Source organism: Drosophila novamexicana, unplaced genomic scaffold (assembly GCF_003285875.2).
Source record: "Drosophila novamexicana strain 15010-1031.04,08,12 unplaced genomic scaffold, DnovRS2.1 tig00004549-arrow-arrow-pilon, whole genome shotgun sequence".
In the NCBI taxonomy this organism is placed as follows: Eukaryota; Metazoa; Arthropoda; class Insecta; order Diptera; family Drosophilidae; genus Drosophila; species Drosophila novamexicana.
Window position 1 is genome coordinate 176,757 of NW_020825047.1, and position 13,850 is coordinate 190,606.

General features: G+C 35.3%; 2 protein-coding genes across 2 annotated transcripts; both read left to right on the forward strand.

Moving 5' to 3' along the window:
- Positions 1–1,829: 1,829 nt before the first annotated feature.
- Positions 1,830–2,246, forward strand: LOC115769267. The gene has a single exon (XM_030713977.1). It carries the CDS (start codon positions 1,896–1,898, stop codon positions 2,028–2,030), a length of 135 nt encoding a protein of 44 aa, XP_030569837.1. The 5' UTR covers positions 1,830–1,895; the 3' UTR covers positions 2,031–2,246.
- A 2,647-nt stretch (positions 2,247–4,893) lies between these two features.
- Positions 4,894–13,426, forward strand: LOC115769271 (protein bicaudal C). Its single transcript, XM_030713982.1, has 8 exons — positions 4,894–5,149; positions 5,224–5,303; positions 5,375–5,701; positions 5,930–6,055; positions 6,113–6,494; positions 8,789–9,113; positions 9,216–10,120; positions 13,133–13,426. Exons 1-8 carry the CDS (start codon positions 5,083–5,085, stop codon positions 13,375–13,377), a joined length of 2,457 nt encoding a protein of 818 aa, XP_030569842.1. The 5' UTR covers positions 4,894–5,082; the 3' UTR covers positions 13,378–13,426.
- Positions 13,427–13,850: the final 424 nt, after the last annotated feature.

Genomic DNA, 13,850 nt, shown 5'->3' on the forward strand with positions numbered 1-13,850 from the left:
ATGTATAAAGTAAATTTAAATAAAAATTGGCAAGCATTAGTATTTATGGCTATGGGTTAAATAAGAAGCAAATTAAATACATAAACATAAATAAACAATAATAAATGATAAATAATGATATCAAATGTTATTTTGATTCCAACGGGGCCACCAACTTACGCCTCACACTGTAAACCAGCCACAGCGCCATCTATGGGCGCGACGAGCGCACGCAACTATTCGTTAAGCTTGCGAACAGGCTGTGGCGCACCGAAAAGCTTTCCTTGCACAGGCAAAGCTTTTGCGCGAGCGCAGTTATTGCTGCAGCTGCTGCTGCAATTGTAGTTGCTATTCTTTGTATATTTATCTACTTGCACACGTTGAGCTGTGAGCTTTTGGATGCGTGCACAGCCCCGCGCACCCCTCGCGCAGCACTTTAGTTGAGCAAAGCTCCGCCTGAAGGTCAGACGGGACAAGATCCCGCATCGGGCCGCGCAGTTAACGCGCTTCAATGACGACGAAAGCACCGCCCGAGTCCGTTTGCATTTACTACGACGCGTTGTATTTCGAATAAGGCCAAAGCGAAACTCAATTAAGTTAAGTGTTTAATTTAAAAATATAAAATAAAATAAAAACCAAGCTACGCTTTAAACCACTTTACCTTGACTCGGTTCGGACAACAGCTTCAATTCGTTTTTCAATTCCATTTTTTTTTCTGTCTTTTCTACACACGTGTCTTGCTCTATTGATTGTATCTCCCCTCCTGCGCGCACCTGTCTTCGGTAGTGATTATCTTATTTGTGCTTAAATCGAAAAGTTAAGCGACTGAACACTAATTTAACCAATTGACGAGCGTCTATTTTTTTTTGGCTAATTTATTTAATGTGCCTATTTATGATTTTATAAAAATTTATTGTGTTAATTGAAACAAAAAGTTAATAAATAACTAATTTGTGTCCTTTGTGCTAAAAACCTATTACAAATTGCGGTAAGTATTTTTTCATTTTTGTTTTGGCGGGAAAAAATGTGTGCTTTTAACTGTATGCAAGAATTTTGATCTCTTTCCAATTTGCTTTAGCGCAATGTTCTTCCAAAATGTTAACAGCATGTTAATGCTAGTTAACAGCGCGCTGTTAATGCTAAACAACAGAAATGTTTAACAGCAACGTTTAAATCTAATGTCAATACAAACAGATTATACAAATGTGAAAGTGTATAATAAAAACTAAATCAAAAAATTTTAAAAATTTAATAAAAATAAAAAAATATTTATATTAAACGAAATGCGTGTGATTTTTGGCCTTTAAGCTGCGCTGGCTTAAGCCTGATTGTAGCAGAAAGGAAATTCGACTCTGTGAATATGACAAAAGAGAGCGCGCTCTCTTTATTAACAGCCGCTCTCACAAGCTGTCGTCGCCTGACAGCTCAGCCCAACTCTCTGTAAGTTTGTTTTGTTTGTAAGAATCGAACTATTTTGCACTCTCTGCGAGCGGTTCGTTGACCCAGGCGGCCTCTTTAGTGCATCTATCCAGGCGTCGGGCCACATTTTTCCCATTGGCTAATCCCAATTTACAGTTGCCGCCTGTTGCCTCGGCAGCTTTTGCCGCTGACAAAAGCATGCGATCGATCCCTGGCCTCCAGCTCAAATGCCGGCAGTCCGTTCAATTGCCTTCGAGTCGTCCAAGTGAAAGCAGCAAAGTTCCTAGCTAAAAAAAAAATAAAGAAATAATAAATAAATTGCTAGCAATTTATGCGAAGACAAAAAAAAAATACCAATATCATTTCCAAGTTCAATGTTATTTCATACTTGAAATATATCTAAAAAAATAAAATAAAATAAAGCGCTTAACTTTATTATAATAAAAGACTCTATATATGCTAATATAGACAAATCTATTGCGTTGATCACAATATAAATGCCTTTCGTCGAAAGATTCGTACAAATTCGTAATTTTGTTATGAACGTTTGTCTCGTCGAGGCCCAACAATTTGTCCAGGACCTAACGCATGCCATTTGCTTGGACTTTCGAGGCCTACTCAATCTCAAATAGAGCTGGCGAACTGGTTCGGTAAGTTGTTCGGTTGTTCGAGAAGTGACTCAGTTGAAGTGAAAGTGTAACTGTAAATATATGTATGCCCAGTTTTTTTTCTCTTCTTTCTTTTCTGTGCGTTCTTTGCGTTTCCGCTTCTGAAAACGGGCTGTGTCACAGGAAACCTCATGGCTGTCTAGCGAATATCACAGAGAGGTTATGTTAGTGCCTGGAAATTAGAAAGCTATCTAAAAGACATTCGAATTATTATAAGGGAAACCGAATGAATTCATGGCCATAACCTCAAAGCGTGGACTTCAAGTGTTAACTGTATAAAAGTCGTGTACGCATTTTATGAAAGCAACATTATTTATATGACAACTTTGAATGATATTTCACGAAAATGTGATATCGAAATGAGATATCGTTGATTCCATTCCATTCTCATTGCCATTTTTCCCTTACTTTGACGGCCATTTGTCATGTACTCTGTTAACATTGCACTTTCATGTTTCATACACAGCTCACCTCATCTATTGCAGTGTTGCTCAGACTCAACACACACACACACACACCTACACTCTCTCTCACACACACACACACACGCACATCGCATCTGAACCAAAAACCAAAGACGAACATCCTTTAAACGACCTTTTGCTTGGTTTTCAAAACTAAACGACCATTCGATAAACAAATTGAACAAGTTGCAAACAACAGCCGTTAATCGATTAGTTGATAATCGTTAATCGATAACCGATAACCGATAAGCGATAAGCGATAACAACGACATGCTCTCCTGTGCCCCATTCAATAAACTGATTTACCCAACGGCCGCGGATATCTCCGGCATGGCCAGCGCCAAAGCGACCCCCGTCGCCGTTGGCCTCACCACCCTCTCCCTGCCCGCGGGCCCAGCGGGGGGCACCGGGGCGCCGAGCGAGACGCAGAGCGAAATCTCCTCGGTGGACAGCGACTGGAGCGACATACGGGCCATTGCATTAAAATTGGGCGTACAAAATCCGGACGATCTGCACACGGAGCGCTTCAAGGTTGATCGACAGAAACTGGAACGCTTGATAATGGGTAAAAAGTGTGGCCAAATCACACGAATTATTAATTACAATTTAACTACAATTACAGCGGACAGCGCCATTGAGGGCATGAACGGGGCAGAGTATTTCTTTGATGATGTAAGTTGACAATTAAATTCGTAACTTAAAATAGAATTCTTTTCACATGCTATATTATATTTTAATTTTAATTATATTGAAACGTCATTTTCTAAAAATATTTACTTTTATTATATAAACAAAAAAGGGTATTATAATTTTGTCGTGAAATGTGTAACGCATAGAAGGAGACATCTCCGACCCCATAAAGTATATATATTCTTGATCAGCATCAACAGCCGAGTCGATCTAGCCATGTCTGTCTGTCCGTCTGTCTGTTTCTATATAGTCTCTCAGTTTTTAAGCTACCTTAATGAAGTTTTGCAGAAGTCCGTCTTTCTGTTGAGCGGACCACTAAATCATATAGCTGCCATAGGAACGATCGGTTGAAAATTAAGTTGTTGTATGGAAAACTTTTTTGTCATTCAAGATATCTTGACCAAACTCGGCATTTATTAGTTTTACTATGCTCCTCATTTATATGCAAAATCCTATTAAGATCGGACCGCTATATCATATAGCTGCCATATGAACGATCTGTCAAAAACTACATTTTTGATTGAAAACCTTTTTTGTTTATTAAGATATCTTGACCAAACTCGGCATTAACTATTTTCTCTGTGCAAAAACACTATAAGCATCATAAAAAGGTTTGGTCTGCAAGGGTATTAGATCTTCGGCGTGCCGAAGATAGCCTTTCTTTCTCGTTTATATAATTATTATTATAGTCAAATATATATGTTTTATTCTATTATCCTATTCTTTTATGCTTCGCAAATATTAAATTCTAATTTATTTTTCTCTAGTCATCTATTTTATCAACATTATTATTAGATATGTGCTTAAATTAGATACTCCGTAATATCCTTCTAAGATCCTTGTTGAATATTAAATTCTAATTATTTAGATGCTCCCATATTTTTATACCCTGAACCCATTAAAAATGGGTATAAGGGTATATTGTATTTGTGCAAAATCCAAATGTACGTAACAGGCAGAAGGAAGCATCTCCGACCCCATAAAGTATATATATTCTTGATCAGCATCAGCAGCCGAATCGATCTAGCCATGTCCGTCTGTCTGTCCGTCCGTCCGTCCGTCCGTATGTATGAGCCAAAGGATCTCAGAACCTATAAGAGCTAGAGACTTGAAATTTTAGACGTAGATGCTCCTAGTTCCCGCGCAGATTGAGTTTGTTTCGGATAATCGATAACTTCCTCCGTTTCCAAGCAATCGATACAAATCGATATCGATATCCTGTTTTTTTGGGCAATTTTGGTAAATAATAAGAGCTAGAGTCACCAAACTTGACATATAGCTTCTAAAATAGAATATATATATGCATTTGATGTTGGAAGAAGGGGGTTCAGGGTATCCCCTAGCCGGGAGCTCCCGACTAGAACCTCTTACTTGTTTGCAATCGATTTTTATATTTTTCAAATACTTATTTTGAGTGAACAACAAATTAATTTGTCGTATTTAACTTTATTCAATTGAAGAGCAAACATTTATAAATAATATGCACGTGTTGCCTAGGCTCAGATATCTTTTATGTTTGGCGATCTGTCAGCGTTAGTGAGACTTGAACCAGCGTCCTCAGTTTCAACTTCATTGTCTTATCAGTATACTGCAGATGGAAGTTGGAAGATGGAAGTTGTTCGGGATTGTCTCAGTAGGCATTCGATTTAGTGTATAGATCAAATATATTTCACGCTCGTACAAATTATTTAAACGTTACAACAAAATTCACATTTAAACGTTTAGCCGACACATTACAAATTTTAGTGAAGAAACCATAAATGTTTAGCTAATTATAATTACCGAAACAAAATTCAAGTGTATTATATAAAGACGCATATATATAACCTATATATGCATATATACTTATTATCTTTTAGATCATGAACACCACGGATACATATGTGAGCTGGCCTTGCAGACTGAAGATCGGCGCCAAAAGCAAGAAGGGTGAGTCCCGAAAATACCTATGCATATGCAGCTTATAATTATCTATCTTATCTATCTATATATCTTCCATCTAGATCCACATGTGCGGATTGTGGGCAAGGTGGAGCAGGTTCAACGTGCCAAGGATCATATTCTGGGCAGTCTTGACTCCAGGGTGCGTATGAAAATTGACTTGAATTTTCAGCTGCATTTTCTATATATCTCTGTTTTTTTTTGTTTTTTCAGGGCACTCGCGTCATTATGAAAATGGATGTTAGCTATACGGATCACTCGTATATCATTGGACGCGGCGGCAACAATATTAAACGCATCATGGACGACACGCACACGCACATACATTTCCCGGACTCGAATCGTTCGAATCCAACGGAAAAATCAAATCAGGTGTCGCTGTGCGGCAGCCTGGACGGCGTGGAACGTGCCCGTGCTCTGGTGAGACTATCGACGCCGCTGCTCATCTCCTTTGAGATGCCAGTTATGGGGCCGGGCAAGCCGCAGCCGGATCATGAGACGCCATACATCAAAATGATTGAGAGCAAATTCAATGTGCAGGTAAATGAAAAACAGTTGACGAACAGGAATGAAGTCGGGCTTCGGCTTTTACGGTTTGAACCAGCTTCCTTCCTGCCTTGAATTTCATGCGTGTCTAGATCCCAGGGTTGGGCCCAGGTTAATTATCGGTTCGGGTTTTGGTTCAGCTCTTTTTGTAGCAACTAAATTTCGATTCAAATTCATTTTGAAATAATCTGAATTTCTTATTCCGCCATCTGCATGGGCCAGGTCATATTCTCATCGCGTCCCAAGCTGCATACATCTCTGGTGCTGGTCAAGGGCTCCGAGAAGGAGTCTGCGCAGGTGCGCGATGCCACCCAGCTGCTGATCAATTTCGCTTTTGAGAGCATTGCGGTAAGTTTCACGTAGAGCAGCATTGATGAACTGATATTAATGTTGCGTCCAATTTAGAGCCAAATTCTTGTGAATGTGCAAATGGAAATATCGCCGCAACATCATGAGATTGTCAAGGGCAAGAACAATGTAAATCTACTGAGCATCATGGACCGCACACAGACCAAAATCATTTTTCCTGATCTGACTGATATGAATGTTAAGCCGCTGAAGAAATCACAGGTGACAATCAGCGGACGCATCGACGATGTCTATAGGGCGCGACAACAGTTGCTCGGCAATATGCCTGTTGCATTGATATTTGACTTTCCGGACAATCAGACCGATGCATCCGAAATAATGGGACTCAATCTCAAATATGGTGTCTATATAACGCTGCGCCAGAAGCAGCGGCAGAGCACCTTAGCGATCGTCATCAAGGGCATTGAGAAATTTATCGGTGAGTCTTAAACAAAAATGGATAGAAATTTGAAATTTTATGCATATTCATTTTAAATGTTTGTAGGAAGTTGTACTGTACTCTTCTCTGCGTTGAGAGATAACGAATTGCAAATACAATTACGATAACAAATAAACGATATGAATTATATCGATAGTCGAACATAATGCGTTCGACTATCGATATAATTCATATCGTTTATTTGTTATCGTAATTGTATTTGCAATTCGTTATCTCTCAACGCAGAGAAGAGTACAGTACAACTTCTGTTTTACAATAAGAATATCGATATATTCGACATATCGACTTAGAATGCCAGCTAGGCTCAGTTGAGGGTTCAAACCCACACTTTGCCTGCAGGTTCGGTTCGTGGACCACATTTTCCACATCAAGGAGCCTCCAGGCTAAAATTTGAACTATTCGTCTTCTTTCTCTTATCAGACAGAACTTTTAAATGCATAAACAAAAAATAGCAAACTTGATAGGCAATATTTATAATATTGAATATTTTTTATGTCACAAAATGTCAAAAAATTCAACATTTTGCATTAATATTTATGAATAGAAAAATAATCTATTAAAAATGGTCTCGCTTTACGTTTAGGCTCAAACTTAATACTTTATCCAACTTATCCAAAATATACGATGCAAAAAAGCTTTGCATTCTAGATCTTTATATACCCTATAGACCCCTCGCTTAAATGGGTTAATGAATTATGGAAAATTCTTTTGAAATATGTCTTGAAATTATATGCGCATAAAAGATTAGAATTAAAATCAGACAATGTACTGGAGTTGTCATTTTGTTCTGTCTGGCTTTCAGTCTTCAGTATAATTCTTATAATTTCATTACTTTTAATTTTCTTAAAATATATTTTAAATATATAGAAGAGTAGTAGGTAAGGGATACCCCTCTATATAGCTCTACAAAAAAAAAAAAAAAGGCGACGTAAATTATTGATGTTATTGCGCAACACAATTAAATTAATTAAATTATTTAGAATTATTTAAATTAATTAAATTATTTAGAACCAATTATGATTGATATCTTTATTAACCGAGTATTTTTTAACGTTTTTTTTTTCAAAGTAAAACTTCCTTCGAAAATTGACATACAGAATATTTCGAATTAAAATTAGTTAAAATTTCGACAACTCTTCAAATATGTTTTAATATGATGTAATATATTTATTATACGAATTCAAAAACTCTCAAGTAATTGTGAAATATTTCTAGCGCGTTTTTTCATTTTCAAAAATTGATATATACAAATATTTAATAAAATTACTGTTGAGAAGTGACTGACTTATTTTAAGGGCGTTTACTTAACTTCCTTTAAGCATTGCGATTAAATTTAATTAGGATTTCCGCAAGTTATGTTCCAATTCTCGTGATATTAATTTGAAAATCTGAAGTTGATTAAAAAATATTTCGTAAAATCATTATGTTAAAATAAAATTCAGATTTCCTAAACTTTATCATATATTGATTAAAAAATATTTTATAATATACTCTATGAAAATATTATGAAACAAACATTTAACAAGAGGTTGTAGTCGGGAGCTCCCGACTAGCGAATACCCTGAACCCCCTTATTCCAACTCCAAATAGTAATAGAGATTAAAAAAAGTTCTCTTGGCAGGGCAACTGACCTCATTACTTGCTGCCGACTCTATTCAACAGCCACTCCAGACAAAAAAAAATTGCAATTGTTGATAGAATTCGAAGCAGACGCGCATGAATGTGTGTGTACATGTATACAGAAATTCTTGGAATTTGCGCTAGCTCAAAAAGTCAATTGCATTTATTTTGAGGCTTATATTGATGGGCAGCATAAATTAGTTTATTTACTTGATTTATAGCTTTGTGATGGTGGGGGAGAGCGGGTTTTAGCCACTGAAAGATAGTTCATAAATACATATATACTATGCTAAAAGATACATGTCAAGTTTGGTGACTCTAGCTCTTATTATTTACCAAAATTGCTCAAAAAACAGGATTTTTATATCGATTTTTATCGATTACTTGGAGACGGTCAAGTTAGTTAATATCGGAGACAAAATCGATCTGCGCAGGCACAAGAAGGACCTATATCTAAAACTTCAAGTCTCTAGCTCTTATAGGTTCTGATATCCTTGTTCAAAGGACAGGCGGACGCATTTTTAATGGGTTCAGGGTATATAAAAAAATAATATAAAAAAGAAATTGAAAAAACCAATTTTTTTAGAGAGTAGATTTCTTGTACAAAAGTTTAAGTATGCCAAATACTAAACAGCTTTTCATTTATCTCGCAGACAAAATCTATGAGGCACGCCAGGAGATACTACATCTGACAACGCCCGTCATCAAGCCGGAGATACCCGATCATTATTATATGCCCAAGGACAAGGATGTGAGTCTGGCGTATCGTTCACAGTTGACGGCTCTGCTTGCGGGTTACCCGGATAGTCCGAAGACGCCCTCGTTGTTGCCCCCAACAATGGGTGGCCAGTTGACGCCGTATGGCAATAAGGCTCACATGCTGCTAGCTGCTAATGTGGGCGTTGGCCTGGTCACGCCCACGGGCATATGTGCGCCCACGCAGAAGTACATGCAGCTGCATAATAGTAGCTATCAGCCGCGCCAGGTCTCGACCATGAACAATCTCAGCAATTGCAGCAATAATAACAGCAGCAACAGCAACAACAACAACAACAACAGCAACAATAACAACTGCAGCAGCAACAACAACAACAACATCAGCAACAATAGCAACATCAACAACAACAACAACATCAACAACAACAACAACAACAACTATCTGCAAGTGCCCGGCAGCGGTCTGCTAAAACCGCCACCCGCTCCGATGCCTTCAACGAACGTTGGCCCACCGCCCACAGTGGGCGTGAATCTGTCACCACGGAACAGTTGCAGCCAAAACACCAGCGGCTATCAGAGCTTCAGCAGCAGCACCACCTCACTGGAGCAATCGTATCCACCCTATGCCCAAGTACAGGCGGCCGTATCATCAACCTCCTCCTCATCGGCGAGCGCCAATCGTGCACACTATTCGCCGGACTCGACATACAGCAGCGAGGCGGGCAGCATTGCGGGCGCCGCCGCCCGACTGGGCCGGCGCCTCAGCGATGGAGTGCTGTTGGGTCTGGGCAATGCCACGGGCGGGGGGGCACATCTGTTGCCCGGCAGCGCCGAAAGCTATCGCAATCTGCACTATGACCTGGCAGCAGCAGCAGCTGGCAAGCAGCAGCTGCAGCAACAGCAGCAGCAACAGCAGCAGCAACAGCAGCAGCAACGCGCATTCGATTTTGATATGAAACGTGCGCTTGGCTTTAAGGCCATGGAACGGACTCCGGTGGCCGGTGAGCTACGCACCCCAACACCGGCCTGGCTGGGCATGGGCTTAAGTCGGACCTCGCCGGCTCCGATCGAGACGGTCGATGATGGCATTGGCAATGCTAGCAATGGCTGGCGCATGCCGCCCCCACCGCCGGGCTTGGGCTCACCCTATGGACTGAGCGCGACAACGGGCCTGCTGGATGCAACGCCCGTCAGTCGGCGCATGCAACTCTCACAACACAAAGATATACATACCCTACTGACAAGCCTCGGCCTGGAGCATTACATAAGTGAGTAAATCCGCACTCTAATCAAATTCTCTGTTACTTCCATTATTTATAAGGAATTAACTCAATTCCCTATGCCCGCTTGTCTGTCTGTCTTTTCCATCTCTCTATTAAATAAAACCAAGTTCAGATCTGTCTATTCTTTTGTTGCCAATCGCTGGAAATTTAGTTTTTGCAGCTATCCTTAAAGAATCCAGCCAGCTTTCGATATATTTTCAATTTTCTATTAATAATTGAGTTAATATTAGTAATTAAATTTTTTAATGAAATTAACAAGTCAATATTACAATTTTTCCATTCAATTTGTACTTCAAACTAATACCAGTTGAGATTGCTATTTATAAAAAACACAATTTTATATTTACATATATTTTAATTGCAATATAATGTGGATAATTGTTCTATAAATTAGATTATAGATAAAATTGGAGATAGATAAATTATTTGATATAATAGTTGAGATAGCCTAACATTGACATAATCAGTCAAAATTACAATTTTTCTATTCAATTTATATTCTATAACCATTAGATTATTATATTTAAATAGATAGATAGTTAGTTTGGATTATTTTGTACTGTAGTTTAGTCCAACGGATTTATTTAATATTTATAATTTTATTTCCTAACAATTTCTTAATATTTGTTGACATTATCAAAAAATATATTTATTTATATTTTTTTTTGTTTTGTTTTAGTTAGTTAGTTTACAAAATTACTTTAGCACGATATTTTATTTATTTTTATTTATAACAATTTCCTAGTACCATTTGGGAATATTATAAATATATATTTTTATATGTAAATTAATTTTTTAGTGCAAGACATTATCGATAATTTTCCCATAAGTTAGTTTACACAAATATGTAGGTCTAACGATTTTATTTATTTATCTATTGATATTTATATTTTTATTTCGTATTAATTTTCTAATATGAGAATATATAAACATATTTTGTTTATTTAATTAATTAATATGCATTTGCTTCTATATATAATTAAAAATGATTTTTTTCGTTCCACTGTTTTAATTAAAAAAAAAAAAAAAACAAAAAACAAATTTAAAATTGTTTTATTAGAGTTTTATTTCAACAAGTCTGAACACTAGATAGGAATAACATAAGCTCTCGAAGTATAATATAGAAAATATTAATATTTACATGTATTTTTTTTATTGGAATATAATAGCAAAAATTATTTCGAAAAAGTTATGATAGTCTTTTTTTTTTCATTTTTGTTTTGTAAGGAATATAGTAATATAGGAACTTAATAGCCTGATAATTTAAAATGTAAACTAAATTTATTTAGTTTCTTAGTAAATTAGGGATTGAACAATTCATATTTTCTAGAAATTGTATTATTCTTAGAATTATTATAAGCATTAATAGCATTATTATTTTTATTATTATTATTATAATTATTATTATAATAAGTATTATTATTATTTTTATCATTATTATCATCATTCATTATTGTTATCATTATTATTATTATTATTATTATTTTTATTATTATTATTATTATTATTATTATTATTATTATTATTATTATTATTATTATTGTTATTATTATTATTATTATTATTATTATTATTATTATTATTATTATTATTATTATTATTATTATTATTATTATTATTATTATTATTATTATTATTATTATTATTATTATTATTATTATTATTATTATTATTATTATTATTATTATTATTATTATTATTATTATTATTATTATTATTATTATTATTATGAACTCTTTTTTCTGCATTATTTTTACAGAGATGTTTTTAATGTAATTTTTTGTAAGAATAAAGGAATAAGGAAGACAGATGGGAATAGTATGGGAATATGGATGTCTTCCATCATTGTTGTTTTCATAATTTTTGATTGATTACTTGTTTTATGCACAATCTCTTACAATTTGTAAACCATGGGCCATCAACGTCGTGTATTGTTTTTTCGAATGAATCCAATTTAGAATATTTGTGTAGAAGATTTGCGTAGATAACTTGTGTAGACGACTTATGTACTTCAGTATAATATTACAATTTTCCTTATGTCATATGCGCAAATGTAGAAGAGTTGTAGTAGACTTGTAGATGTTCAGTTGTTTGCCATACGGTGCTGCTGAAGTTTATCATCGTTTTATATTCATATTTATATATTTATTAACTTAGAGCATTATTTACTTGTGAAGCAGAGTTCGGAGATTCTCAGTAGCTCATTTTGAGCGGCTACTTTTGAATTGTAGATAATTTTAAAGCGATTTTTCCACTCAAATTCTTTTCGCAGAGTCTGTAAGCGATATTGTCAGTGTTGGTAAGCGTATGCAGAAAGATTTCATTACCCAAAAATTGTCGAACGGCATCATACATTTGCAGCATTTTTGTGCTCGCCTTGTTAATACGTTGAATTCGTTGAGATATCGATTTATTCGTTTGTTGTATGCTTGAGATATTTGATGTGAGGTGAATTTAATTAAGTGTTGGTTAGGTGTGAATAAATTTGGAAATAGGTTTAGGTTAGGGTATTATTTTAATTTTGTTTTTCTTATTTTTTTGTGTTTTTGTTCACTTTTTTAAATGTATTTTTTTCTTTCAATGTTTGTTTTTTTTTTTTGTTTTTTCTCTTTTTTGTTTTTTCTCTTTTCATTTTTTTTATTTTTATATATAGTCTTTGAAATATTTTTTTTTTGTACATAATACATTATTATTTATTTCTTATATTATTTTATTATTTATTTTATTTGTTTTTCATTTTTTTGTTTTTGTTTTTTTTTGTTATGCTTACATTGTGTGAGTATATATATAACAGAGTATAATAATATTATATTATTTTTTATATTTCTCAATTGTAAATGAACGTAAATTTTATAGTAATTTTACAATTAGTTTGAATATTTGATTTATATTATTTTTGCATTTAAGGTTTTTTTACATAAATATACCGAAAATAGAATATACACATTTTTTTTTATTAGTTTTATATTTTTGTTAATTGTTGGTTTTATTTTCTAGAAATTTTCGTGCTGAACGAAATCGACTTGGAAATGTTCTCGACCCTGACCGAGGAGAATCTCATGGAGCTGGGCATCACCGCGTTTGGAGCTCGCAAGAAGCTGCTGGCGGCCATTCATACGCTTCTGGCCAACGAAGCCGCCTGCAGTAGTATGCCCAGCAGCAGCTCCTCGCAGAGCTCCTCGCCGCGATTCTCCGGCAGCGCTGCGCCCGGAGCTGAGCGTCGCCCCTCGAATCAGTGGTAATATGCTGGATGGTGTTGGTTTATCCATGATGATGAGAAGTAGCTGAAAATAAAAAAATTACTACAAAAACCCCAAAAAAAAAAAAAAAAAAAACAAAAACAAAAAAGAAAAACCCAAAAAAAAAATTAAGAAAAATGTAATAATAGCTTAAAAATAATGCCTACACTCAACTCATTTATTTATTCAACGTAATCCTAAGGTCGCTTGGGGCATTGAAAACTGTAACAACGAATGCGAGACCCACAAAAAAAAACATCAAAAACAAACACAAAAAAAAAAAACAAACAAACATAAACATAAACAAAACAAAGTAGTGTGCACAACAAAATTTACAATTTCCAGTTTGGCTTGACTAATACTCGCATTTGTGCTCAAACGAAATTTATTATATGAACTATTTATGAATATATAAACAAACGTATTTATAATGTATATTGTAAAGAAATGAATTTAACTGATGGAAAAAAAACACA